This window comes from Gopherus flavomarginatus, chromosome 10, assembly GCF_025201925.1.
Source record: "Gopherus flavomarginatus isolate rGopFla2 chromosome 10, rGopFla2.mat.asm, whole genome shotgun sequence".
NCBI classification, from domain to species: domain Eukaryota; kingdom Metazoa; phylum Chordata; order Testudines; family Testudinidae; genus Gopherus; species Gopherus flavomarginatus.
The window spans coordinates 3,487,468-3,513,011 of NC_066626.1; the positions used below are offsets into that span (position 1 = coordinate 3,487,468).

Below are 25,544 nucleotides of genomic sequence, written 5' to 3' on the forward strand. Positions count from 1 at the left end.
TCAGTATGCTAGACTGAATGAAGTCCAGGGCTGGCACATGCGTAGCGTAGTGGCAAATATCCAGAAGTACAAGATTGACGTCAGTAGCTTGTGTAATCAGCCCGACTTAGCTTTATTCTATAAACAAAGTGTTTGGGGGGTTTTCTTCCTTTAAATTGTGATTCTCTCTTTTACTGGAAAAATTTTATATGGGCCACCACTCAAGCAGGCTAATCCAGCTTCCAGTAGTTATATTTTCTCATATAACTGGAACAGTGAAAATATTTGGAGTAACGTCCACCCGAAATGGAACCACAGCACTCTGAAAAGCAAACTGGCAGTCTGAGTTTTCTTTCAGAATCTGTCAGTGTGTGGAGATTTTTTAAAAACCACAACTGGGGGTCCTTGAGTTTTTTCTTTGTTTTGTTTTGTTTTTTAATACTAGTACAAGTATGCTGGTTAGAACAGAGCTAAAAATAATTATAAATACTTATGATCTATCCCCCACTCGGAGCAGATTTCTTTTTATTGTAATGATTAGCAGCTGACTTTACCTTCCAAGAAGTGGGGAAGATTAGCGGCTGGGGTAAATTGCCATAGCTCCAGTTACACCAGTTGAGATCTTCCCCCATGTGTTTAAAGGACAAGTTTTAAATTCAGATTCTATCCTCACTTATGTGAACCATTTTCTCTTTGAAGAAATATACCTTCACAACAAGTTGAAATAACCTCTTCTATCTGTACACCACAATCTATTTGACCTGCAAAGTGAATGCAATATTTGTGTACTGATGAACAGCTTTGTGCAACACATGTATACTTATCTGCTGTTCATGGAAAGCGCGATAATACTTAAACTCAGATAGCACTTTCCATCTTCAAAGCACTTTATAACTATTAACTAATGAATACCCACAAAACCTCTTTGGGCTAGAAGTCCTCATTTTCAGATGGGGAAATGGAGGCAGAGAAGATAAATGATGTGTCCAACACCATAGGCGGGGGGTGGGGGTGTCTGCATTGGAGCTGGGAATGGAAGTCAGGAATTCCTGGCTCCCACTCAAGTGCTCTGTCCCATTACTCTCTCAGAAGATTATCCTGGTGAGCAAACTTTAAACAAATCTGAAGATCCTCTGGACTAGAAACAGCCCTTCCCCAATTAATTTTTAGTTTATCATCAATGGAATCTTTTACTTTCCTTGTATTTTATTACACTACTTTATACTACACTCTTTCTCCTCCTTCTTCAAGCAAAATTGGGTACAATATATCCATTTTTCCCTATATTCCTTGAGAGCATTCTACGATCTCCTCTCTAAAACTGGATAAGATGCTGATGTGGATGAACGGCACCACAAAAAGAGTTTTGAAAATATGATTGGAAAACCATTAGCTTATATCGTACTTCCTTTCCCAGCATCTGCATCAGAGGTATCATTTCTTACCTAGATGATGATATGAATAAACCACTGTATGTAGCCTAATATATTTCACAAAATTATGAAAAAGAGATCTAAGGATGAAGAACAATTGATTAAATTGTTAGAGGCCATACACATTACAGTGAGAGAAACCATTAAATAGGAACGTTAGCTAAAGGCTGCATTAAAATTGCAGGAGCAAGAAAGCATTTACAATCAGCGTGCCTACCTTGTTAATGTGAAGCTGCTGTTGCTGGAATTGCTGTTTGTGTTTCTCCAGGAACTGTTGATGCTGTTGCTGGATCACTAACTGCTGGAGGGCCTGGGCATTCTGGGGAAGGGGAGCAGACTGCGTGCGCCCCAAGGGGCGGTGTTGTCGGAGTTTGTGTATTGAGGGGGAGACCCGATCTGCGCCAACCAGAGACTGTGCATGGAGGGGCAGTGGCCCCAAGCCTGAAAGATACCAGTCTGAAGATAATATGGAGGAAAAAACAGCAGAGAAGAAAGAAAAAAAGGAAGAAAGGAAGGGAAAAAATGGCTATTGAGTACTCCGATGGTGACAATAATATACATATTGTTAAAACCAACCACCTTGTCATTTGCAGCTGAAGTATCATCCCTTAAAAAGTAAACAAGAACAGAAAGTAAGCAGTTACCATTAGAAAAAAGAATGTTTGAAATACTCCTGTGATATATGTATATATTTTAGAGCTTCCAGAGAATTTATACCAGGTCTGGGAATTAACAGTGAGATATGAAGCCGAAGCCTTTTATCTCTAGATTGCTGTTTGAGTTAAGACCATGTTGCTGGACTCTACAAGGAGTTAAAATCTGATAGCTGAACTATGTGAAATGACAGAGTTTTAAGCCTAGTTCCAAGTGAAAAAGTGTTATCACAATACCTCAGAATTGATATCCACTCACTCTTTTGGGCACTCTCAGTAGAAACGCTAGGGGCAGAAGAGGCATGGAGATGGAACTACCTTCTCACCCCAGATCAGGGTTACACCCACTGGGAAAGCTTGCATTGCCACTGCTGTGCTGTACCTACTCTATAGAATAAACTGGAGCTGACAACTTCCAGTATGGTAAACCCAGCACTTTCCATGAGCATTAAATAGAGTGGTTGCCTGTCAATCTAGTCAACTTTGCCTCTGATAGATAAATATGGTCACCTCAGTATTTTGTATACATGGAACACGGAATGGAGTGAATATTGAGTTAATGTTATATAGTTAACTAAGGCAAAAATTTTAAGATTGACCACTGTATATTTTAGGAGGTGGGGAAGATGTTTAAAATACATATTTATAGTTTTTAGTTTAAACTAATATTTAGCAGTAATAGTGCTGATGAAATTAATGCCAGGACTTCCTGGTAAATATTATTTAAGGTTATATAAAAATCTTGGAATTCATCGGCATTTTGGACAGCTTCATGCTATTCTGCATTACTTATGGACTTACAGTTGCTAAATTATTCCCCTGAAGCATTTCAAGAACATCAGAACTATAAATACCTAGCACCATTACTGCAGTTAGGACAAAAAAAGTGAATTACTATGGGGCAGGCTGGTGTGGTTAAACATGTAAAGGGATTTCCATTGTCATCCCATGTATTCACACACACCTTCATGAAATAGTCACCTTTTTGTGTGGAAAAGTTCATACTTGGTTTTTGCCCAACAGCGAATGTTTTTGGAAGATATTAGCAAAATTCTTTCAGTTATTTTCTTATGAGAAGTGGAAAATATACGCACATTTATACTGTAAAATATCTAACAGCACTTGTTAAAAAACTACATCAAAAACAGCCTAAGTATAAAACTTGAAAAACAGTCTGAACAGAGGACCAATGCCTTTGTTTTATTTTAAATGCTGCTGCTTTTCATGCAACACTAATATAACTATTTGAAAATTGACTACTGAGCATGGGCAGTAGAAAAATGTAGACAGCTTCTAGGGGCATAAAGACTGCCCTTAACACAGTACACCATCACAGCGCCTGGACACCATCGGCTTATCCTTCACTCTTTCCCCTTGCTTACTGCTTGCTCTGGCCTCTTCTCCACTCCTCTCCCTCACAGATCTTTCACTTCCAGACTCAGCAGAGGGCCTCACTGGAGAACACTCTACTGCTAACTCCCCTTGTCTTTAAAATCAGTGGTTTCAACTAGTGGTCCCCCCTCTACGATTTTCAGGACGATGCAAATCTCCATGCGAAAGTTTTTCGGGGTCTGCAAATGGCAAAAGGTTGAAAATCACTGTTTTAAATCAAGGACGATCCAGGCTTAAGCAGTCATGCCGATGAGAGCTGCAGCAATATGGCATGGAGATAGAGGTACTCAAGTTGGGTAAGTCACAGGCTATGTAGGACTTAAGGAAAACACTACACCTTAAATCCCACCCGAAATCTAACAGGCACTGGTGTCATGCACTGCCAGTGACCAACACAAGAGCAGGCTGCTGCCTCTGGCACCAACTGATGCTTCTGGGTCCACTTGCCTGTGCAGAGAGGAGAACGTGATCCCCCTAATGACTCAGAGGGATTCTGCTCCTTCTGCTATCTGGAAGGGATTGCAGGGAGCATAGTCTTAGAGACATGTGCAGACACAGCAGACCTGGCAGCCAGTCTGAAAGGGGCTTTGGAAGCTTTTGCAAACGCAGTTTTGGCTTGCTGGGTATTGAGGTGCTGCTCCTGAACAATGGCTGAGAAGGAATGCTGTGATCTTTGGTGATATCTGTGTTGCGGTGGAGAGGAGAGAAAGGGTGCGGCTGGGGGAGGGAGGGAGACCTAGCAGCTTCAAAGAAAACCCTGTCCACCACATAGGAGACTTTCCCCCAGTTCCAAAGGGGAACCATTTATTTTCCTTTACTCTGGTAGAGCACGACAGACTTTTCTTCTGGCCAAGAAGATGTGTCATTTTTGAATGGTGGTCAGGCCATCAGCAAGGAAGAGTCATAGCAGCACTTCAGAAAAACTGAACAAAACTAAAATCCAGCAAAAATTGGAGCCAAGTGATTAAAAATGCCTTGAGTCCAAACTGCAGTAAAGTTAAGGAACTCTGGAGGGAGAAATGAGAGGGTTCCCTGTCCTCCTGCTCTGTAGCAGATGGTATCCCATCTCCTGCAGAATTCTAGGAACTGAACAGATTGGATATCTAGTCACTGGTAACAGCTCAGCCTGCCCCAAGAGCAGCAAGATCTATTGAAGGCCCATTGTTACAATTGACACACCTGCCTGAGAAAAAGAATTGCCAAGTACTTAGAACCAAAACCTCCCGCTGAGCAGCTCAAGACAGAGACGGGGCTGGGGAAAGGATATGTGGAAAAGGAGAAAATAGCATTAACGCCAAAATAGGAAATCACCTGTTTGTTCTACACGGGTAGAATATCAAGGACGTACATATACAGCAACAGTACATTCTAATTTAGAATTCTGTGTTCAGATGTTGATAATCATAAAAAAGTACATTAAGCTCCATAAAACACGTATATACTACTAAATTTCGTTAAATTGATTCCCTCCGAAGCACTAGGCAAATCACTATCTCTGCCTCAGCTTCCCCACACATAATATTCTGACACACTGGGAGTTACGGGGATAAGAATGTAGAACACTGTCTATAAGGGGCCAAATCCTGAGACTTCAATGTGAGGTATTGATGATCAGCACCCTTAAGGATTTTGCTTTTCAAATTTAAGCATCATCCAAGATATAAAAGAAAAAAGTCTCTCAGCAATTTAAGTACCACTGAATGCTTTCTTGCATCTTCCACCTTAGCCCGATATTGGAAAGCATAGACCAGAAACATAACTCAGAGGTGGCCACTGCTTTCTATTTACTCTTAGAGCAAATATGTCTCTCCAATCAACTACAAACAACTGGATAATTTTGAGAGTACAACCCAAGGCCCAGATTCAAAGGGATTATGGACAGTTTTTGAAATCTTAATAATAAATGTGAAACACCACTAATTTATTATCTTTTGAAATTTAACAGATTTAGTTACAATTGAAAGACAAAATGGTTACCCACTTTCTCGTAAGTGTTGTTCTTTAAGAGGTGTTGTTCATGTCCACTCCAATCAGGTGCGTGCACACACACTTGCAAGGTGGCCGGACGATTTTTCCCCTAGCAGCATCTGTCGGGTCGGCCTGGGCACCCCTTGGAGTCGCACTTTCATGGCGCTCAATATAGAGCCTTGCCGACCCGTCACCCCTTCAGTTCCTTCTTACCAGCTACTCCGACAGAGCGGAAGGAGGAGGGTACTGGAATGGACACGAACAACACATTTCGAAGAATGACATTTACAAAAGTGAGTAACCGATTTTTCTTCTTCAAGTGCTTGTTCATGTCCATTCCAATCAGGTGACTCACAAGCCAAAGTTTAGGTTGAGGTCCGAGTTGCCCACTGATTGAAGCACTGCTCGTCCAAAGGCTGCATTGTCTCTGGCCTGCTGGGGAATCGCATAGCGTGTGGTGAAAGTATGTATAGAGGACCATGTCGCCGCTCTCCAGATTTCCTGGGTGGGAACCTGGGCCAGGAACTCTGTAGATGAAGTCTGCACCCTGGTGGAGTGCGCAGTGATCAGACGTGTTGGGACACCTGCCAAGTTGTAGCACTCACAGATACAGGACACTATTCATGAGGAGATGTGTTGGGATGAAACAGACTGACATTTCATCCTGTCTGCCACTGCCATGAACAATTGGATCGATTTTTTGAATCGTTTCATTCTCTCGATGTAAAAGGCCAGTGCCCTGCGGATATCCAGAGAGCGGACTCTCTGCTGCCTGCGGCTGGAATGAGGCTTAGGGTAGAAAACAGGGAGGAAGATGTCCTGGTTGATGTGAAACTGTGACACCACCTTCGGGAGGAAAGCCGGGTGAGGCCTGAGCTGCACCTTGTCCTTATAGAACACGGTGTAAGGAGGCTCTGATGTTAAGGCCCTGAGCTCAGACACCCTCCTGGCCGAGGTTATTGCTACGAGAAACGCCACCTTGTAAAAGAGGTAGAGCAGACAGCACGTTGCTAAAGGCTCAATGGAGGGCCCCCATGAGCCTAGAAAGGACCAAGCTGAGGTCCCAGACAGGGACTAGCTGACCGACGTGAGGGTATAACCTGTCGAGCCCCTTTAGGAATTGGCTGACCATGGGGTTAGCAAATACCGAGTGGCCCTGCATGCCCAGGTGGAAGGCCGAGATGGTGGCTAAGTGCACTCTTATAAAAAAAAAAAAAAACAAGAGGCCCTCCTGCTTCAGCTGGAGGAGGCAGTCCAGAACGTGTGGCACTGAAGCTAGCGCCAGGGACGAATGGCGCTGTGCCAACCAGACTGAAAATCTCTTCCACTTGGCAAGGTATGGGGCTCTCATAGAGGGGTTCCTATTGCCAAGGAGGACCTGTCTGATCTAGTCTGAACAGGAAAGCACCAACAGATTTAACCATGGAGCTTCCACGCTGTGAGATGGAGCAACTGGAGGTTCAGATGTTGGAGACATCCATGATCATGTGAGAGAAGGTCTGTGGACAGCAGCAAGGTAATCAGGGTTCCCATGGACATGTCTAGGACGGATGTGTACTAGTGACGATGGGCCAGGTCAGTGCTATCAGTATGACCCAACCTCAGTCTCTGTGGATATTGAGCAGTACCTTGTGAACGAGCGGTATGGGTGGAAAGGTGTACAGGAGAGAAGCCCTTGGAAGCCCTGTCTCTCACGCTGGTTAGCAGGGTCCAGAAGAAGAGAGTCAGAGGGTGGGTGGGAGTATAAATGTTCAAACCCTCTGGAGGGCAAGAAATAACGCCTCTCGTTGCGCTTGGCAGTGGGTGGCAAGGAAGCTGGGGTCTGCCACAGGGCCTTGCTCGCGTCCACAATGGTTTTAATGAGTGATAGGGCAATATGGGAAGGTCCTGAAGGGGCGAGGATGTCCACCACGGGATCAGCCTCCTCAGCCTTAATGCCCAGACCCTGAGCAGTGTTGTGCCCAAGTGCCAGGGCTATGGCTGTACCTGCCAATGCTTCATCAGGAGATGATGAAGAGAACGCACTTATAAGGAGTGGATGCTCCCTGCCATCCGCCCCCTCCCTGCCATCCGTCCCTCGACTCTCGGGGCAGCGTCAGTGCCAATGGTGCGCTCAGTGGTGCCAGGGCTGCAGACGCCAAACCCAGTGTTGGTGCCGCCAACAGTACGGTGGGAGGAACTGTCGATGCAGCCGGTGCCGATGGAGAGCCCATCGCTGTCATCAGTGCATGCACCATAGTCAACTTCGACAATGGTGCTGGCGTGGAAGTCTGGCGAAACAGCAGTGCCGAGGTCGGTGCTGAATCTGATGCCGCTGCCAGAGGTGTTGATGTGTGGGCAGACATCGAGGGAAGCTGCGTAGCCGATGGTGGGATGAAGGTGGCTGAGGGCACAGAAGACATTGCGGAACGGTGACCTTGGGTACCTCCCTGGCCTTGGTGAAAGGCCCAGGGGGTCCAGCAGGGCCACTGTGGTGGAGTCTGTCACTGCGGAGGCCATGCCTGGGGCTCCCTCCTGTCTCTCCCCGACCTCAATCTATGGCTCCTACTTCTCCTGGAACGATAGGAGTCGGACTCTGACTCCAAGGTCTCCGAGACTGAAGACCACGGAGGTGCCGAGCCTCGGTGCCTCGAGAGTCGAGAGCTCGGGGAGTGGGTAGGCTCTCTGTCTGAGTGGGCTGGTGCTGAGGGACATGGAGAGGGGGAGCACTTGGACATCATAGCTGGCTTCCTTCTTGACTGCTCCAGGGAGCAGGGTGGGTCCACTGGCACTGGAGGTTTTTCCCTCCTTGGGGGTGAAAACAGTGCCATAAGCTGCAGGAGGTCCAAGGTGGCTTGATAAGCCTTCAGCATCGATGGGAGCTGGAGCTGCTGTGTAGGGACCAGCGACCGTGGGGGCCCTGGACTCAACCGCCTCGACTGAGCAGGAGTGGACGCGGCCCCAGTAGGAGAGCCGGAGCTGTGGCCTGCCTGGAGTCTCACTTCCCTGGATTTAGCTGGAGGTGAGTGACTGTCCGGCTTCTTTTTCTTCTGAGGCACCAGTGAGCGGGATCGGTGCCTGCTCTCAACCAGGCCTCGTGAGGTGTCGTGTCGGTGCTGAGCATCCTGGGATGAGTCCTTTCTTGGCGTGAGCTTGACAACGGTGCTGAGGCACTCCGTGTTGAAGACGATGCGTTAGGAGCTGGGTCTACTGAGCCCAGGTCAGAGTTGGGGCATAGAGCTGCCTCCATGAGGATCACCTTAAGCTTCTCTTCCCTTTCTTTAAGACTTCTAGGGCGGAACTCGTGGCAGATCTTCCTGTGATCCTTCTGGAGATCCTCCCCTAGGCACCGCAAACACGAGGAGTGTGGATCGCTGTTTGGCTTGTACTTCGCACAGGCCACACAGTTTTTAAAGCCCAGGGAGGCAGAATGGGGGAGGGGGTAACCCCCAACAACTCTATACTAAAAACTCTAATACTAATAACAGATACTAAGGTAATTATATACAGGTAACTATGGAACGCGCTTGCTAAGCAAGGGCTGCGAGACCTTCCAGCCAACCATCACTGGCAGTAAGAAGGAACTGAGGAGGTGGCGGGTCAGCAGGCCTCTATACTGAGCGCCATGAAGGAACGACTCTAAGGGGAGCCCAGGCAGACCCGACAGATGCTGCTAGGGGAAAAATCTTCTGGCCACTGTGCATGTGCGCACACATACCTGACTGGAATGGACATGAACACCTCTTGAAGAAAAAGAATTATTATTAGACCGACTGTGCTTTTCATATTACATTTTACAATGAAAACACATGCTTTGGGTTTTATAAGAAGGATAGCAGCTATGCAGTAATTGTAAATACTAAACACAGTAAATTTAAAAAAAAACATTCCCTAAGAAAATACCTTCTCACTGTTCCTTTGATCAAACTGGGTAGGGTTCTACTATTAAAATACTAATAAATTTATATTTACAATGATATTTATAAACTAGTTTATCTTAATCCTGCCAAAATGATATTGATGTTAGCCTCCTCCCACCTCTTACAGATGTGTAATTTGGTCAATCACAGATCTTTTCCAATACTGTAGGTGCCCATTACATCAACAATACATGCTCCACGTCATAAACATATATGATTTCAGAGATAACTGGTATTCCCTTATTCCTTTCATGAAGAAGACTGCAATAAATTGAAATGGATTGTACCACTCTCCCAGTTAGGAGCTGCATTATCTTAGCCTTTGCACACAAGCTTTGGTAAGCTCACCTGTGACTAAGGGAGTTTGTGCAGTTGGTTGTTCCAGTAAAACCATGTGCTGCAGAAGAGAGTTGTGTGAAGTTCCCCCATCCCTTTCCAAAGTCGTAGAGCTCAAGTAAGGAGTGAGATGGGTGCCAGGAAATAAGGAAAGCCGCTGTTGTAGGGTTGGAATAGCAAGTCTCTCGGCATCCTGCTGTCCTGATCCCGCCTGCAAATATACAACTGGTAAAGTATTCAGCTTATGAATGAGTCAATGCAACCACAACCCCAGAGACAACATTAAACATCACTTACACTGGCAGGTCCAGTTGCGGGCAGTCCTAACGTTATGTTGGGCAAGGAAGGAGATGTGTAGAGAGGAAGCTGTGTTACTGAGCCTTCACGATTCGCTAGTCTGTGAGCCAGGCTGGTCTGGAAATTGAATTAAGAAAACTGTGACAATCAGATAATGTAAAGAGAATAGTCAGGAGCTACATTTATAGTCTGCCTAATTCATGAACCATCTTGAGTATGAAGCAGAAAAGGGAATGACGAAAAATAAAAGGCAAACAACTTCACTTCTGATACCAAAAGATTCTGAACGTAGGGGCTAATCTGTGCCTAGTACTCAGTCCAAGTAGATGGGATAAGCACTGAGTGCATTCACAAAGGTAGCAGAGCTGCTCTGAAAGGGTTAATCCAACTGAATGGCTACAGTAGCCTTTAACCCATTCATAGCCCTAACATGGGCAGAGAACTGGGAGATCCATGCAGCAATGGTTTCTTTTCACACCCTGGAACACTCTTCCCACTCCCACAAACTGCTCTACATGACCCTGGAGAGGGAGTGGGGATCATCTGTGCAACCCCACCAGAATCCTGTTTCCTTTAACCCTTTGTGCAGGAAACATCGGTTCATATATCAAGAGAGCCTCCATGGCTCATTTGTCCCTTACAGTACACGGCTAAAAAAGGTGGTTTTAACAAACAAACTTTACATTACACAGGATGGATGTTCTCATCACCAGGCCAAAGACAGTATGAAATGCATCAGTCACTATCAAGTTGTTGTTTAAACACAAGGTAAAGCTCCATTAAAGAGCCTGGATCTTCCTCTTAGGTGGATATTTCTTGATTTTCAGGGAAGGAAGAGGAAGATACTCACCATGCACAGTAACTGACGTTCTTCGAGATGAGTGTCCCTGTGGGTGCTCCACTCCAGGTGTTAGTGCGCCCCTGCGCCTTTGATCGGAGATTTCTGCAGCAGTACTTGTACTGGCCACGCATGCATAGAGCCTGCCCCCCACCAGCTCTGAGTAAACCAATTAGTGAGCATGAACGGCCGGTTCCCTCCAACTCCGAAGTAGAGGGGAGGAGGGTGGGTAGTGGAGCACCCACAGGGAAACTCATCTCGAAGAACGGCAATTACTGCACAGGGTGAGTAACCTCCTCTTCTTCTTCAAGAGATGTCCCTGTCGGTGTTCCACTCCAGGTGACTTAGAAGCAGTATATCTCAAGGAGGTAGGGACTTCGGATCTGGTAGGAATGCAGTAGATAATACTGCTCTGCCTAATCGTGGGTCAGAGAGAGGGCCCTGAGTAAGGGCATAGTGTTTAACAAATGTGTGTTCGGAGGACCAAGTGGCTGCTTTACAAATGTCAGTCAATGGCACTTTACGTAAGAAGGCTACAGAGGTAGATACAGGTCTAGTGGAATGGGTTCTGATGGATGCTGGAGGTATAACGTTTTTTATCCGATAGAGTCGTATGCAATCGGAGATCCAGTTTTCAAACATACGTCTCTGGGTAGAGATAGGCGTGCCTTTGGAGCGCTCCGTGATGGAGACAAAAAGTCTAGAAGAGTTTCTGAAGGGTCGGGTTCTATCCAAATAGAAGGACAAGGCCTTGCGCAGATCCAGCGTGTGTATTGTGGCTTCGAAAGAGTTTGCATGTGGTTTTGGGAAGAAAGTTGGTAGATGTATTGCCTCATTAATGTGGAATGAGGCGTGAACTTTTGGAAGAAATTTGGGGTGTAGCCTCAGGGTAACCTTGTCCTTGAAAAAGAGCATATATGGTGGATCTGCCATGAGGGCTGCTATTTCTCCTGCCCGTCTGGCGGAGGTAATCGCCACCAAAAAGGCTGTTTTCATCGAGAGGTGTAATAGGGCGCAGGTGGCTAAGGGCTCAAAGGGTTGATGAGTTAGACAGGACAATACTAAGTGAAGATCCCACAGAGGGGTAGGTGGCTTAATATCTGGATATAGGGTTTGGAATCCCTTAAGGAAACGCTTGGTGATGGGATGAGCTAAGTATTGTCGATTGTATCATGAAAGGCTGTGATGGCAGCTAAGTGGACTCTGATGGAGCTGAAAGAAAGGCCGGCTTAATGTCAAATAGGTAGTCTAGTATGCGGAGGAGGGGTGTGGATGTAGGAGAAAGTTGTTTAGTTGAACACCATTCTGTGAATCGCTTCCACTTTCAGAGATAGGTGGTACGGGTAGACTGTAGTCTGCTGTGTAGGAGCACTCTTTGAACTTGGTCAGAGCAAGCTAGTTCATTTTGGGAGAACTATGCAGGTATCAGGCTTTGAGATGAAGCATGGAGAGATTGGGGTGAAGAAGCTGGCCGTGTTGCTGCGATAAAAGGTTCGGGATGAGAGGCAGCAATATCGGTGGTCGAACTGACATTCTGGTGAGGAAAGGGAACCACGGTTGCCTCGGCCATGAAGGTGCAATCAAGATCACCCTGGCAAGGTCCATTTGTATCTTTATGAGGACCCTGTTGAGAAGTGTATTAGGTGAAATGCATAGAGTAAGTCCCGGTGCCATGGGATCATGAATGTGTCTCCGAGGGAGTGTCTGCCAGTCCCACCCTGGAGCAAAATTTCAGGCATTTCGTGTTTTTCACAGTTGCAAAGAGGTCTATGGTTGGGTGACCCCAAGTGTGAAATATGTTGTAAATGATTCCCTTGTCTATCTCCCATTCATGCTCTCAGGGAAAACGTCTGCTTAACTCATCTGCAGTGGTATTCATCACCCCGGGGAGACAGGCAGCTGATATGCGGATGTGGTTCGCAAGGCACCAATTCCAAAGTTTTATGGCCTCTGAGCAAACAGAGTGGGAGCGAGCCCCTCCTTGCCTGTTTATGTAGAACATGCAGGCAATATTGTCTGTCATTATGCATACGTGCTGATTCTTGATTAGTGGCAGGAAGTGGCAGCAGGCATTTTGTATGGCTCGAAGTTCTAGAACGTTTATGTGCAGGGAGGTCTCAGAGGGAGACCATAGTCCATGGACTGTTTGGTGAGAGATGTGGGCACCCCAGCCTGTGAGAGATGCGTCAGTAGCCATTATCAGAGTTGGGGAGGTCTGGAGGAAGGGGACTCCAGAGCAGAGGTTGGAGGGGACTGTCCACCATAGGAGAGAGTCTTTGACTCGGAAGGGAATGGCCAGAGGTTTGTTTAGCGAGTGCATGTTTAGTTTGTAAACCGTGGCCAGCCAAGCTTGGAAGCACTTCATGTAGAGAAGTGCATTTTGGACCACGAAGGTACATGAGGTCATGTGCCCTAGTAGTTGGAGGCAGTCTCAGGCGGTGACCTGGGGGCTGTTGCGAAGTTTTGTAGCCAGCAGTTTTATGGTATTGAATCGGTCGGGTGGGAGAGATGACAGTCCCGTTCTGGAGTCAAGGTCCACTCCTATAAACTCCAGGTGTTGGATAGGACGTAAAGTGGATTGGTTTCTGTTTATTTGCAGGCCCAGAGATAGGAAGCAATCAATGGTGAGTTGTGTGAAGTGGAGAGCTTCGTCGAATGTGGAGGCCTTGAGAAGGCAATCGTCGAAGTAAGGGAATATTATGACCTCTTTTTTCTTGAGGTAGGCAGTTACTACCACTAAGAGCTTGGAGAAAACTCTGGGGGGGGGGATGGCAGCGGAAAGGTCGAAGGGTAGAATGCTGTATTGGAAGTGTATTGAGCCGAGGGTAAAACGAAGGAAATGTCTGTGGGCCGGATGTATAGTGACGTGAAAATAGGCATCTTGTAGGTTGAGGGCTGAAAACCAATCGCCCTGCTCCACGGCTGGAATTATGGTAGTGAGAGTAACCATCTTGTACTTCTGCTTTTTGATAAATTTGTTGAGCCGCCTGAGGTCGAGGATTGGTCGCCATCCTCCAGTTTTCTTTTCTGTTAAGAAATAATGGGAGTAGAAACCTTTCCCCTAGTGGGATTCAGACACGAATTCTACAGCCCCCAGTTGAAGGAGATGTTGCACTTCTTGCCAGAGGGGTAGCTTGTGAGAGGGGTCCCTGAAGAGGGATGGGGAGGGAGGGTGGGTGGGAGGTAAGGAGAGGAAGGGGATGGAATACCTAGTTGTGACGATCTTTAGAACCCACTTGTCGGTGATAATGTCCTGCCATTGGTGAAAAAATAGCCTTAGGCGGTGTCCAAAGATAGCTGTAGGCGGTGCATACGCTGAAGTCGAGACGATGTTTTCGAGACTCTCAACCAAAGGTTCAAATCTGCTTATTAGTTGGAGGAAGTTGAGGTGCCCTGGAAGAATTGGGGCGACGACGTTGATATCTGGATCTCTGGCATTGGTATTGCTGTTGTTATTCCTGAGATCTATTGAAATGCTGTGTATATGGAGGGTAGCGTGGACAGTGGTAAGGTTGATATCTGTACTGTTGCCTTCTGGTCGTATGGGTTTGGATTCCTAAAGACCGGAGGGTTGCCCGTGAATCCTTCACTGAGTGAAGCTCATCATTCATGGTGGAAGCAAAGAGTTTAATCGAAAGGAAGATTCTCTATAGTACTTTGAGCCTCGCGAGGAAAAAAGGAAGAGGAGAGCCATGAACCTCGGCGCATGACCAATGCAGTAGCGGTAGATCTTGCTGCGGTATTGGCTGCATCCAGAGCTGCTTGAAGAGCCGTGCGTGATATGATCTGGCCCTCGGAGACTAGAGCTGTGAATTGCTGTTTCTTTTGATCTGGAACGTCTTCAATAAAGTCCATGAACTTGTTATAGTTTCTGTGGTCATACTTTGCAAGAACTGCAGTCTAATTGGCAATTAGAAATTGTAAGTTGAAGAGGCATACACTTTGCGGCCAAGGAGGTCCAAGGGTTTGCTTTTCTTGTTGGTTGGGGTGGAGTGGAAATACTGTTTGTTCCTTTGGCTGGCTGCGTCCACTACTAGGGAGTTTGGTGCAGGATGTGAGAAAAGGAATTCGGAGCCCTTAGAGGGAATGAAGTATTTACGGTCTGCTTGTTTGCAGGTAGGCTGGCTTGTGGTTGGAGCCTGCCAGATGGACTTAGCGGGTTCCAGAAGGGCTGCATTGATTGGTAATGCCACTCTGGACGAAGAAGAGGGTTGCAGGATGTCCGTTAACTCATGTTGTTGGTCAGGGACTTACTCTAAATCGAATTCTAAGCTCGCTGGCAACCCTTTTAAAAAGGTTCTGGAATTTCGAAAAATCATCTGAAGACGTTTGAGGGGAGGGAAGTAAGTCTTCTTCAGGCGTTACTTCAGTCGCTACTGGGTCAGGAGCAGGAGTTGATTGATCCTGCAAGTGGGAGAGTGCTGCCAAGTGTGTCATATCGTTTGGACATTCATCTGATGGTGCTAAGCAAGTGCTGTGCATCGTCGAAGTGGAGTAGCGGATGTGCTGCCAAGGAAAAGATGCCCATGGGGCTCAATACTGTCATGGTGGTGGGAAGGGCATAGGTGGTACCATCCAGGGGTTCACACACCAGGAGGCAGGATCTTGAGGATAGGCTAAGGTAATTTTCCTGTGCCCACGGGTGACAGGGATCCGAGGATGGGAGTCTGCATACATTGAAAAAATCACCCTGTATTTCAGGTTCCTCCTCACTGGAGGAAGGCTGTTCGGACCCTGAATCATTCATAGGGGAGAAGCATTCCTTAAGCAAGGGTGACTGCAGCATAGGTGACACTAAGAGATCGCTTCACTGGGTGAACTGCAGCGCTGAGGCAGCTGAAGGTGAAGGCTGAAGACGATATAACTGCTGTGAGGGAAGCCGGGTCTGCACCGGTGTTCTGAGTCTTGGCTCAGTGCCAGACAGCGCTATCAAGCTGGTGCTGTGCTATTAATAGCAGGCTGCTCCGACTCAGGGAGGCTCTGGTCTGTCAGCACAGCGATCAATGCGGTGCCGATGGGTGCCATGATTGAGGCAGGCAACTGGAAGCCTGAAGCCTCGGCACCGGAGCTTTGCGCTGCTGCTGCAGCCACAGGCGGGTTTGGCGCGGTGCCTGAGGAGCCCGGCTCGTCGAAAGTGCTCAAACGGGGAAGCACAGGTAAAGAAATAGTAGATCTGACTGGAGAAGGCTTGTGTCAGAGGGTTTCCTTTGAGTTTGACAGAAGGTGCCCTCTTTTTGCTGTTTTCTTGGCCTTTTTGAAGCGGGGGAGCTGTAGTAGGGAGCGGAGGCAGAGTCCGCGCCAGGGTCTGAGGCTGACCCTAAGGATTTTTGAAGTAGTATGAGTTTAAGTTTTAGCTCCCTGTCTTTTCTCGCTCTGAAGCTTAGTTTAGTGCAGTGGGCACATTTTTGGGGAATGTGGGTCCCCCCAAGCATTTTATGCACTGTGAGTGTCCATCCGAAAGAGGAACAGGTTCCTTACAGGACGAGCAGCGCTTAAAGCCTGTGGAGCCAGGCATGTCGGAAGCGGCTGCGGCTGAGAGAAAAATATTTTTATTTATTTTTATTTTTTTATTTTTTTTTAAAACAGTAGAAAAAACGTAAGTAACACTAACTAACAGCTAACTAACAAGACTAGTTAACTACAAGTTATTTTAAGATGAGGAAAGAAATTCTTTAACGAGTCTGCTGAGCTCCGTCTCAAGCCGGGGACAGTAGAGAAGGAACTGAGGGAACTGGCCGCCCATGCTCACTAAGAGGTATACTCAGAGCAGGGGGTGGGGGGACAGGCTCTGTGCATGCGTGGCTGGTACGAGTACTGCTGCAGAAATCTCCGATCAAAGGCGCAGGGGCGCACCGACACCTGGAGTGGAGCACCCACAGGGACATCTCTCTCGAAGAATGTGAAATTAACTGAGATGAATACGTTATAGCCAGCTAATGTGGCACCATGGAAGTGTAAAAGTCATTTTTAATTTCACAGCAGTGATTGCTTACAAATATGGACTCAAATATTTATTTCAAATATTAACTGTAGTTATTGAGAAGTGTCTGAAGCCCTGATTAGAAAATAGTTTAACATTTACTATTGAAAAGCAAGTCTTCTATATACAAATATTCTCTAAAGAAAAATGAAGAGTGAAACTGGAATTGCTGAATACGGTAACATTAAAGCTATTCCTGTGAGAGAGGATCATAGACAAGTGTAGCAATGATACCTTTACAAGACTACATTTGCCATCTTTACAGCCAAAGACTCTGCATTTCCAAATAAATGGTTTAATTTGACATTAGTCAGTTAGTCATTCCCTTTACTGTCCTGCCATTTATTTACATGATAAAGTAGTAAAGTCATCTAGTTCTTACATATGCTCAAGCTAAGTTCAATTTGCCAGTGAGGTTCTTTTCATTTCTAAAGTATCCTTCTGTGTATTCGCAATCTTGTCAACAATAATTATTAAAAACCTGTTGAAGATCAGTTCTATCACAAAGGTCTTGTCATCGATAATTTCTCTGCAGTTGTTAAATATTTCCACTGGCACACACACTAACACCAAAGCAAAATTGTAAAGAACTTGTTTGTGTTTCCACTCACTTATTTGCCAGGGGGATTTTGAACACTTGGCAATTTTGCTTTAAAGCATGAACATAATGTTACTGCACCACATGCTGAAAATAAGGTATGTACTGTAGGTGAGGTACTGAAATCTCTTCTTGATTTTTACGGGGTACTGATCTTATAAAAGTAACAAAATTACATCAATTTACACTTTAAACAGTCAAATCCCCATTTAGTTGTGCTTCAAATAGTCTCAGCGGGTTTATTTCTATTAAGCACAACTGAATGAAAAACACAACAGCTTGAAACTAATTGCGCACACAAAATTTCAGTTCCATTATCATCATCTTAAATATACTGAATCTGTCTAGGAGTTGTACATAAATGCTGTGGAAATACAGAGAGTAGCACAAACCCAGCATCTACAGTTTTTGTCTAATCCGGCAGCACCTTTTAAAGCTGAATATGAACTAAAATGTCAGTGAACGTCAAATAGCCTTGCATAGGTGGAAAAACATTACATTTAACACAATATTAAAAAAAAATAAATGCTATATCTACTATGAACAGAATGCAGCTGTATGTTTACTACATTTGAGGCAAGTAATTTAATTTAAATAATATAAAAATGATCAGTTTTCCAATTTGGTATGGGACGAGAGGTGAATCTCTGACCAACTGATGGGCAAATATACACATTTCGCATTTAAAACCGAACACTCAGGTAAATGTGAAACTATCACAATGGAGAAGACTAACTGCTCAGAAATTGTTGATTATTTACAATTTACAAAGTGGAAATGGGTCTGATTTACCAGAGAGAGTCTATCATTCGGGGTAATACAGAAATTGGAGTCCAGTTTGTGCATTACACTGACCTTTTACAAGACACGTGGAAGCAAGCATTAATCGGGTAATACTATTTCCTGATGTATACAACAGCCTTCATTTGAAAAGAAATATCTGCATTTAAAACGCTGTCTTAATTAACTGTATTTGGATAGCTGCTGACAAATGCAGGCAGAAGAGTTTGGAGGAATGGCTCTGTTACCATCATGAAATATCCAATGCTTACAGAAAAGAACTGGTAATGCAGGGCATGACCAGTTTTTGGAAGATGTGAATGTTGAGGCTAGGGAAGATTTAATTAACAGAATAAACTCTAAAATCTGTTGACAGCAAGAGAGTTGGTGCAATAGGTAATCAAAAAATATTTGCCATCCATTAGTGGATTGTGAGGTTACCTGTGGACTGTGGCCTCAAAGATCTAGTGGACCGAATGTTCATATCATACCTACTTTTAAAATCACGACAGCACCATAATTTACAGACTATATTCTTGTTCTCTTCCATAACATCATAGAACAGGTGAAAAAATTCCAGGTGCAATTTTCAGAGAAACAGCAGAAGAAAATGTTTTACTTTTCACATAGGTTCTTTTGGGGGACTACATTAAAGCGTTTCAATTTAAATTAATTCATAGATCACATTGGACTTTTCACATGCACCTGGACTAAGGTGTAGAAAAAAAATGAATAGAAACATGTTGTTTACCTTTTACACAATACAAAAACCAGGTATCATTTGATTAAATTAAATAGTCAGAAGGTTTAATGCAAACAAGAGAAAGTACTTTTTCACACAACACAAAATTAACCTGTGGAACTCATTGCCATGGGATGTTGTGAAGGACAAAAGCATAATGGGGTTCAAAAAAGAACTAAGTACATTCATGGAGGCTAGGTCCATCAATGGCTATTAGCCAAAATGGTTAGGGATGCAACCCTATGCTCAGCGCGACCCTAAGCTTGTGATTGCCAGAAGGCAGGAGTATAAGACAGGGTGGATCACTCCATAATTACCCTGTTCTTTACACTGCTCCTGAGGCTCTGGTACAGGCCACTGTCAGAGACAGGATACTAGGCAAGAAAGATCATGATCTGACCCAGTATGGGAGCTCTTATGTTTTTATGACTTGGACACTGTAGTAAAACTGTGGAAGAGGTGGGGAAAGAGACAAGTATCTTTTACATGTCTGGAGAACTGTTTTGGCAATGGACAGACTTTACATGTCTGGCATCACTCATGCCTCAGTCTTTAAATTATGACTTCACTGCTTTACAAGAGGCAATAGGTAGTCACTGAAAGTGGCTATCAAATGCTTGCAACAACAGCATGTGTATCTAAAATATTATTTGTGCAGAAGTTACTAAGGACTGGAAATTAAAGCCCTGGTGAAATAATACATTCATTTGTAAAAAGCAAAGTTATTTGGAGAGAATATTGCTTCTGCATATCCACACTCATGGGATGAGCCCTCCCACAACACTGATGCTGGGGAAGCTGTGCCCTTTGGAACAGGTACAAGTTTTCCTGTGCAGCACTGAATATTTGTAGCCGAGGCTGAGTCTCTCAGCAGTCCCCAACTAAATCTGCTAAACCCCAGATGGGATGAGAGCAGAATGCTGAGGGGAAGGAGGACTGGCTGTAGTGACAAGTCATTGTTATTACTTTCACTCCTGGGAGAAGTGTAGAGTGAACCAGCGAAGAGTATGCCGCTACTAGGCAAAGTTCAAATAGCCTGGCTTTTGCTTCAAAATGCACCTTTCCACTCTCCAAAATTACAAGTTGGAGGACAGTCTGATTAAACCAAAATTCTGCTTTGTCAGGAAAGTTTATAAATGTAAATGCATGTACAATATTCAAGGGAAACAGCAAATGCAAAGCCTGCAATGCGAAATACTGCAGCGGGGTCTGGATAATTACACACCATCTTTTCAAATATGAAGGTTACAAAATGACAGAGTGGGTCACGTATTTTCAGATTCAATAACAGGAACATAGGAATTGGCAGACTAGATCAGACCCAACTGTAGTCTAGCATCCTGTCCCCGACAGTGGCCAAGACCAGAAGTTTAAGAGGATGGCGCAAACACCCTTCAGTTTATGGGATCATTTATTATTAATAATCGGTTATGGAAACAAAAACAAAGGTTAACAAAAGATAAGATTTAAACTGCAGAAAGGTGGGAGGATGTTAAAATTTGGTAGCAAACGTCAACACACTACTGGAAATCTTTGAGTACTGCGCGAGGGAGAAGGAACTTATTACCTGGTTTATTCCTCCACCCCTGTAACTGAACAATGCTTGTATTAATCCCCAGTATAAAGTGAAGTTATCCCACATTATAAAGCATGAAAATAAATCTCCAAAATTTTAAAACACTCAAGAGAGTTGGCAACTTATATTTGACAACGGAACCCTTTTCACGACTTTCCCCCAACATCCCTTTCCTTCTTTTAATCTATCAATCCGTATTATGGCTACTGCCAGTTACCCTAAGCACAGATATTTAGGAGCAAACTCAGACTAAGCATGTTACATACACAACACATTCAAATCTTCACTGTTTAGGAGAGTAGCCATCCAAATCAAGGTTCCGCTTTCCCTGCATATTTAAAAGCTTCCACAAGTTCATTGGAAGCACAAGTCCAAGGTAAAGAGCAGTTCTGTACCTCTGCTTGAATACTTGTGACTGATCCTGTAATTCCATTCTCAGCACTTATGTTATTAGAGCTGTTGTTTGGAGAACTGGGACCAGATCCAGGAGCACTGTTGCATGCAGAGTCTAAAACACATTCAAAAACAACTATTAGAAACAGTAAAAATGATCTCTGCAAGCTCTTAAGAGAGATCTATCAGGGAAAACAAAAACCCTGAAGAGCTAATAAAACATTTCTATATTGAGAATAACACAACAAGATGTACTTTCAAACAGCGGGGCCAAATACTTACTTACTTCCATCTTTTCTCTGCAACTTTTTTTTGTATAGTGTGTCAAGAACTTTAAATATGATTAAACACACAATAAACAATTTAGAAAGCATGAACAAGCCAAGTCAGTCTATGTCAAACTGTTCTACTACAGTTTTATGAAGTGCCTCCCCCAATCCACTTTAGCCTTTTATCTTAATCATGCTCTCGGTCTTGCACAACTAAGTAACTTTCGGAGCTCTGACGTTTTCCCATGCACTCTTCTTGTATATCTGAATTTATTCATGTTTTAAATGGAAAGATAACTTCATTCCTGACCCTTGACAGATATTTCACACCAGCACCAACATTTACTTTTACAAAAAGTGCCCTAATGAACGAAAGTGGTTATTTGTTAAGAGCTGACGGCGCGCTTGGCATTCTATGAGAAACAGTTATTTCTCTGAGGTGGTGTCATCTACAGAATTGTAGCTTCAGCAGCACACAGGACCCTAACACCAATCTGGAGCCCTGGTCCACTATTGAATTAGAGGAAACAGTACTAATTAGATAATTAATATAACTTCCCACAACACTTGGGTTTTCCTTGGAAGTCTCCAATCCAAGTACTAGTTTCTTTCCATTCCCAACATGGAAGCACTAGGAAAAGACTGGAATCAGAAGAGCATGTGCAAGTCTCCAGGCTTCCAAGTGAGGAAGCAATGAACACAGAGGATGAAGTCTGACTTTCAAGTATACATTTTTTTGTCCCCTGGATTACAGGCAGATGCCTCCGTATGCTGCCTTCTTATCAGGACAGAACAATGGGAGGATAATTGAGAAAATGAAAGACAAAGTCATAATAGTTGTTTTGAGTATCTCCAGACATCAGTCTCTCTACACTTATTGTCCTGCAGCACTAGCTGGACAACTCTCTATCTCAGGGGTAGACAACCTATGGCACGGGTGCCGAAGGCAGCACGCGAGCTGATTTTCAGTGGCACTCACACTGCCCAGGTCCTGGCCACCAGTCCGGGGGGCTCTGCATTTTAATTTAACTTTAAATGAAGTTTCTTAAACATTTTAAAAACCTTATTTACTTTACATACAACAATAGTTTAGTTATATATTATAGACTTATAGAAAGAGACCTTCTAAAAATGTTAAAATGTATTAGTGGCACATGAAACCTTAAATTAGAGTGACTAAATGAAGACTCAGCACACCACTTCTGAAAGGTTGCCGACCTCTGCTCTACCTTCATGAAAACGTGCAAAGTTCCCAGATATTACACTGAAAGTCCCCCATGTAGATACTGGTCAAAGTCTCTCAGAGGTAACACAAACCCACACAGAGTTTGTCCCTAGGGAATCCTAGTCTGTTCTGGCCACTCACTAAGTACTGATTGACCTTTCCCTTTCCACTGTCTCACTTGCAGAGCTTGTGCCAGGCCTATACGTCTAGAACTATAAGCCTCTAGGGATAGGTGTTCCCTTGGTCAGGGGAACTGCCTTTGACCCCATCCTGCACTTTGTATGATTACTCCTTCCTAATTACCTACAGCTTGTTACTTCTGACAGTGATGGTAGGATAGGACAGATATAAGACCCTGTCTCTAGGACAGTCCACTGACCCATTCCTGCACTGGTCCAGTGTGGGGTGTGTACAACTTATCAAAACACAACCACGAGAATTTTGTACTTAAAGTAAAACTTCACTTTATAATTCTATTGCTATATATGCTGCCGCTATGTTCTTAACACCCCCACTAACCAGGGCAAGTGGGACATCCAACTGAACCCAAAACATTTTTAACAGACTATAAAGCTGCATTTCCCAGCTCCAGTGCAGCATCGCAGATTAACTGATTTCACGGCTACCAGAAATTCTTTTGGAGCACAGAGCTGGCCCATAGAAGCCTCTCTTATTTAGCATATAGCACAGTTTTCAGTGTTTCTCTTTTTATTATCTCAGAAGTATGCTTGGCAGAATTCCTTTTTTTTTTTTTTTTTTAATATTTTTGACATATAATATGTCAGTTTTAAGCGTTTTTATTCATGTAAATTTTCACAGTCAAAGGTAATTATTTGGGCAGGGAGAAAGGAAGTAGACTATAATTAAATGAGAGCAGCCACTGAGATTCAAAAAGAAAGCTTTATAGCTGTTAAAATTGTCAAACTATACAAACTGAATATCCTTAAAATTAAACTCTAATAAGTTCTCCAGCAGCACTTTTCTTACTTTGCCTATCTGTAAATTTGGACTGTCAGCACTGGAAATATTTTTTGGTCAGTTTGTGGTTGCACAGTGAAATTGATGTTTACCAACAGAAAGCAGAAATCACTGCAATCTTTTGACAGCCATTCCAAATATGAGAAAATAGGATTTGGCTGACCCCAATATAATTTTCTGGTAGCTGTGATATAACAGCCTGATGCAATCTGGGACGTTTCACTGGGATGTCTCAGTGGACATAGAGCCAACTGGTATGACTTTGGGGACATGATACAATTTTTGTTTTAGTTATTTAATTGCTGAAATCCCCTTAACCTGGTTAGTGGAGTAATTCAGCACATATTATGGTAGAAGTAGAGTAAATAAGTAGATTTTATTGTCCTCTACAACCAAGAGAAATTTAAGGATTAAGTAACAATCTTAAACTGACTGCCCACCTAGTAATGATTGCACATCACATATTCAAAGGTATCCTCTTTCTATAAATCTGCTACTAATCTGATTATTCCAAGCACTATGCATTTTACCTATGTGACTCTATAAGCTCTAGTGAATCGACATCCATTACTACCACATGTCCCAGCCATGAAACTATGGAACCGTCTCTGAGCTTCAGCAACTATTTTCTCCACACCTTCCAAACAATACTATGATTTCTCAAGTCATGCTTCCCAAAACACTTGTAAAGAATGAGAAGCCAGCAACAGGACTTATTTGAGTATGCATACATGTATGAGCATGCTTACTGAACGTACTGATCAAATGGGAGACCTTCTTCCCCTGCCCAAATCCTTATTCCTGACATTGTAAGCAAAAGTTAGTACTCAGCACTATTCCTTCCTATATAAAGTTAACCTACAAGCAAAAGGAAATTCTTTTCATCCATGGACTTGCCCAAAATAGCAATGCATTTTCTATTCTACTGCAAAGATATGAGAACGAAGCCATTACCAAGATGCATGCTCATTTAGTTCACTGATGACACTGGAAGTGGAGAAAAGCTCTTTCAAAGTACTATAGAAGAGTTTGAGAAGAAATTAACCAAATACTTCTTTTTAAAATGCTGATCAAGGATGTGGTTCCTCCTTAATTAGACATGAGATCATTACCTCAGCTGACAGGAATGCAGACACTCAGCAATAGTAGCACTGAGGCAGAAAATCCTTTTTTTTTTTTGGTAACATCACTTCGTGCTTCGAAAAAAAATTACTTTCTGAGGTTCTGAGACCTCTGTAGCACCGCATTACACGCATGAATAAACCAGTATGTTAAGCAGGCCTTCATACTTTTAGAACACGATTTTGGGGGGAAAAAAGGCATCTTTGTGTAAAAACAGCCTCATTACTCTTTCTTGTGCCTTGCCTCCTGCTGCCAGGGTTGGTCTTCCTCTGTCCAATTAAGTGAGCACTAAGCAGCAGTATTTTGAGTGAAGAAAACCCAATTAACCTGAAGTTTCACTACTGCCCTTCAACTTTCCCCACAATGGGCACCTGTGGCGCTTAATGAAAACCTAGACATTGTACAAAGAACATTCTGGTTGGATAGAAAATACATGCACTTCTGTAAGTAACAGGTCATGAGCTATGATTTATTGGATTCCATGTGTATTACCTAAACAAAAGAAAAGAACACATGGCAATCAATTTATCTTTGTGATACATTCAAGCCTTAATTTCATCCAGGGGTACTCTCGATGGATTCAACGTACAATTTCCCCTTGAAAAGTGGCTGTAAAAATGGCATTTTCAACTCAACACATGTACTCTGTATTTACCTAGAGTCTGACTCGCTGACTAATGACCAAAATAAAATGCTCATGCTTTTCATTCCTAGTAGTGCAGCAAGAGCCCACGCAGCTAAGAGCATAAGCAGGAATCTTTTCCTGCCTGTGGATCAACAGCGCTCTATTTTTCTAAACTTCGTTCCAGTCAGTTACATCTGAAGACACCCAGCAAAGTTGGGCATGCACAGGTGTCACAGAGGGCACCATGTGAAAACAATGAGGTTGCACAAGAGTTACAGAAGCCCTAACTTAGCCTGCAGAACCTTTGTAACGGGCAGGAACATGAGGAAGAAAGAAATAAGCTTGCCTCTCAGCTCTGTTGTGGAGTTTGCAGGGCTGCTAGTTAGAGAAAGCATCTCCTGCCTTGTCAACCAAGAACATTTGGTAAGGAGATCACACACCCACACATACGCTCATGGAAC

General features: G+C 43.9%; 1 protein-coding gene across 8 annotated transcripts in view; it reads right to left on the minus strand.

Moving 5' to 3' along the window:
• HDAC4 (histone deacetylase 4) overlaps positions 1-25,544 on the minus strand; it is a 428,143-nt gene that overhangs the window by 96,565 nt on the left and 306,034 nt on the right. For 6 of the 8 annotated variants that reach the window (XM_050969402.1, XM_050969399.1, XM_050969394.1 and 3 more), the window contains 4 exons: positions 20,867-20,979; positions 9,958-10,074; positions 9,673-9,871; positions 1,630-1,868 (listed from right to left, as the gene is read on the minus strand). In XM_050969402.1, the coding sequence (XP_050825359.1) occupies positions 1,630-1,868; positions 9,673-9,871; positions 9,958-10,074; positions 20,867-20,979 (668 nt within the window). The remainder of the gene's footprint in view (positions 1-1,629; positions 1,869-9,672; positions 9,872-9,957; positions 10,075-20,866; positions 20,980-25,544) is intronic. The other 2 variants (XM_050969401.1, XM_050969400.1) reach the window with 1 other exon arrangement.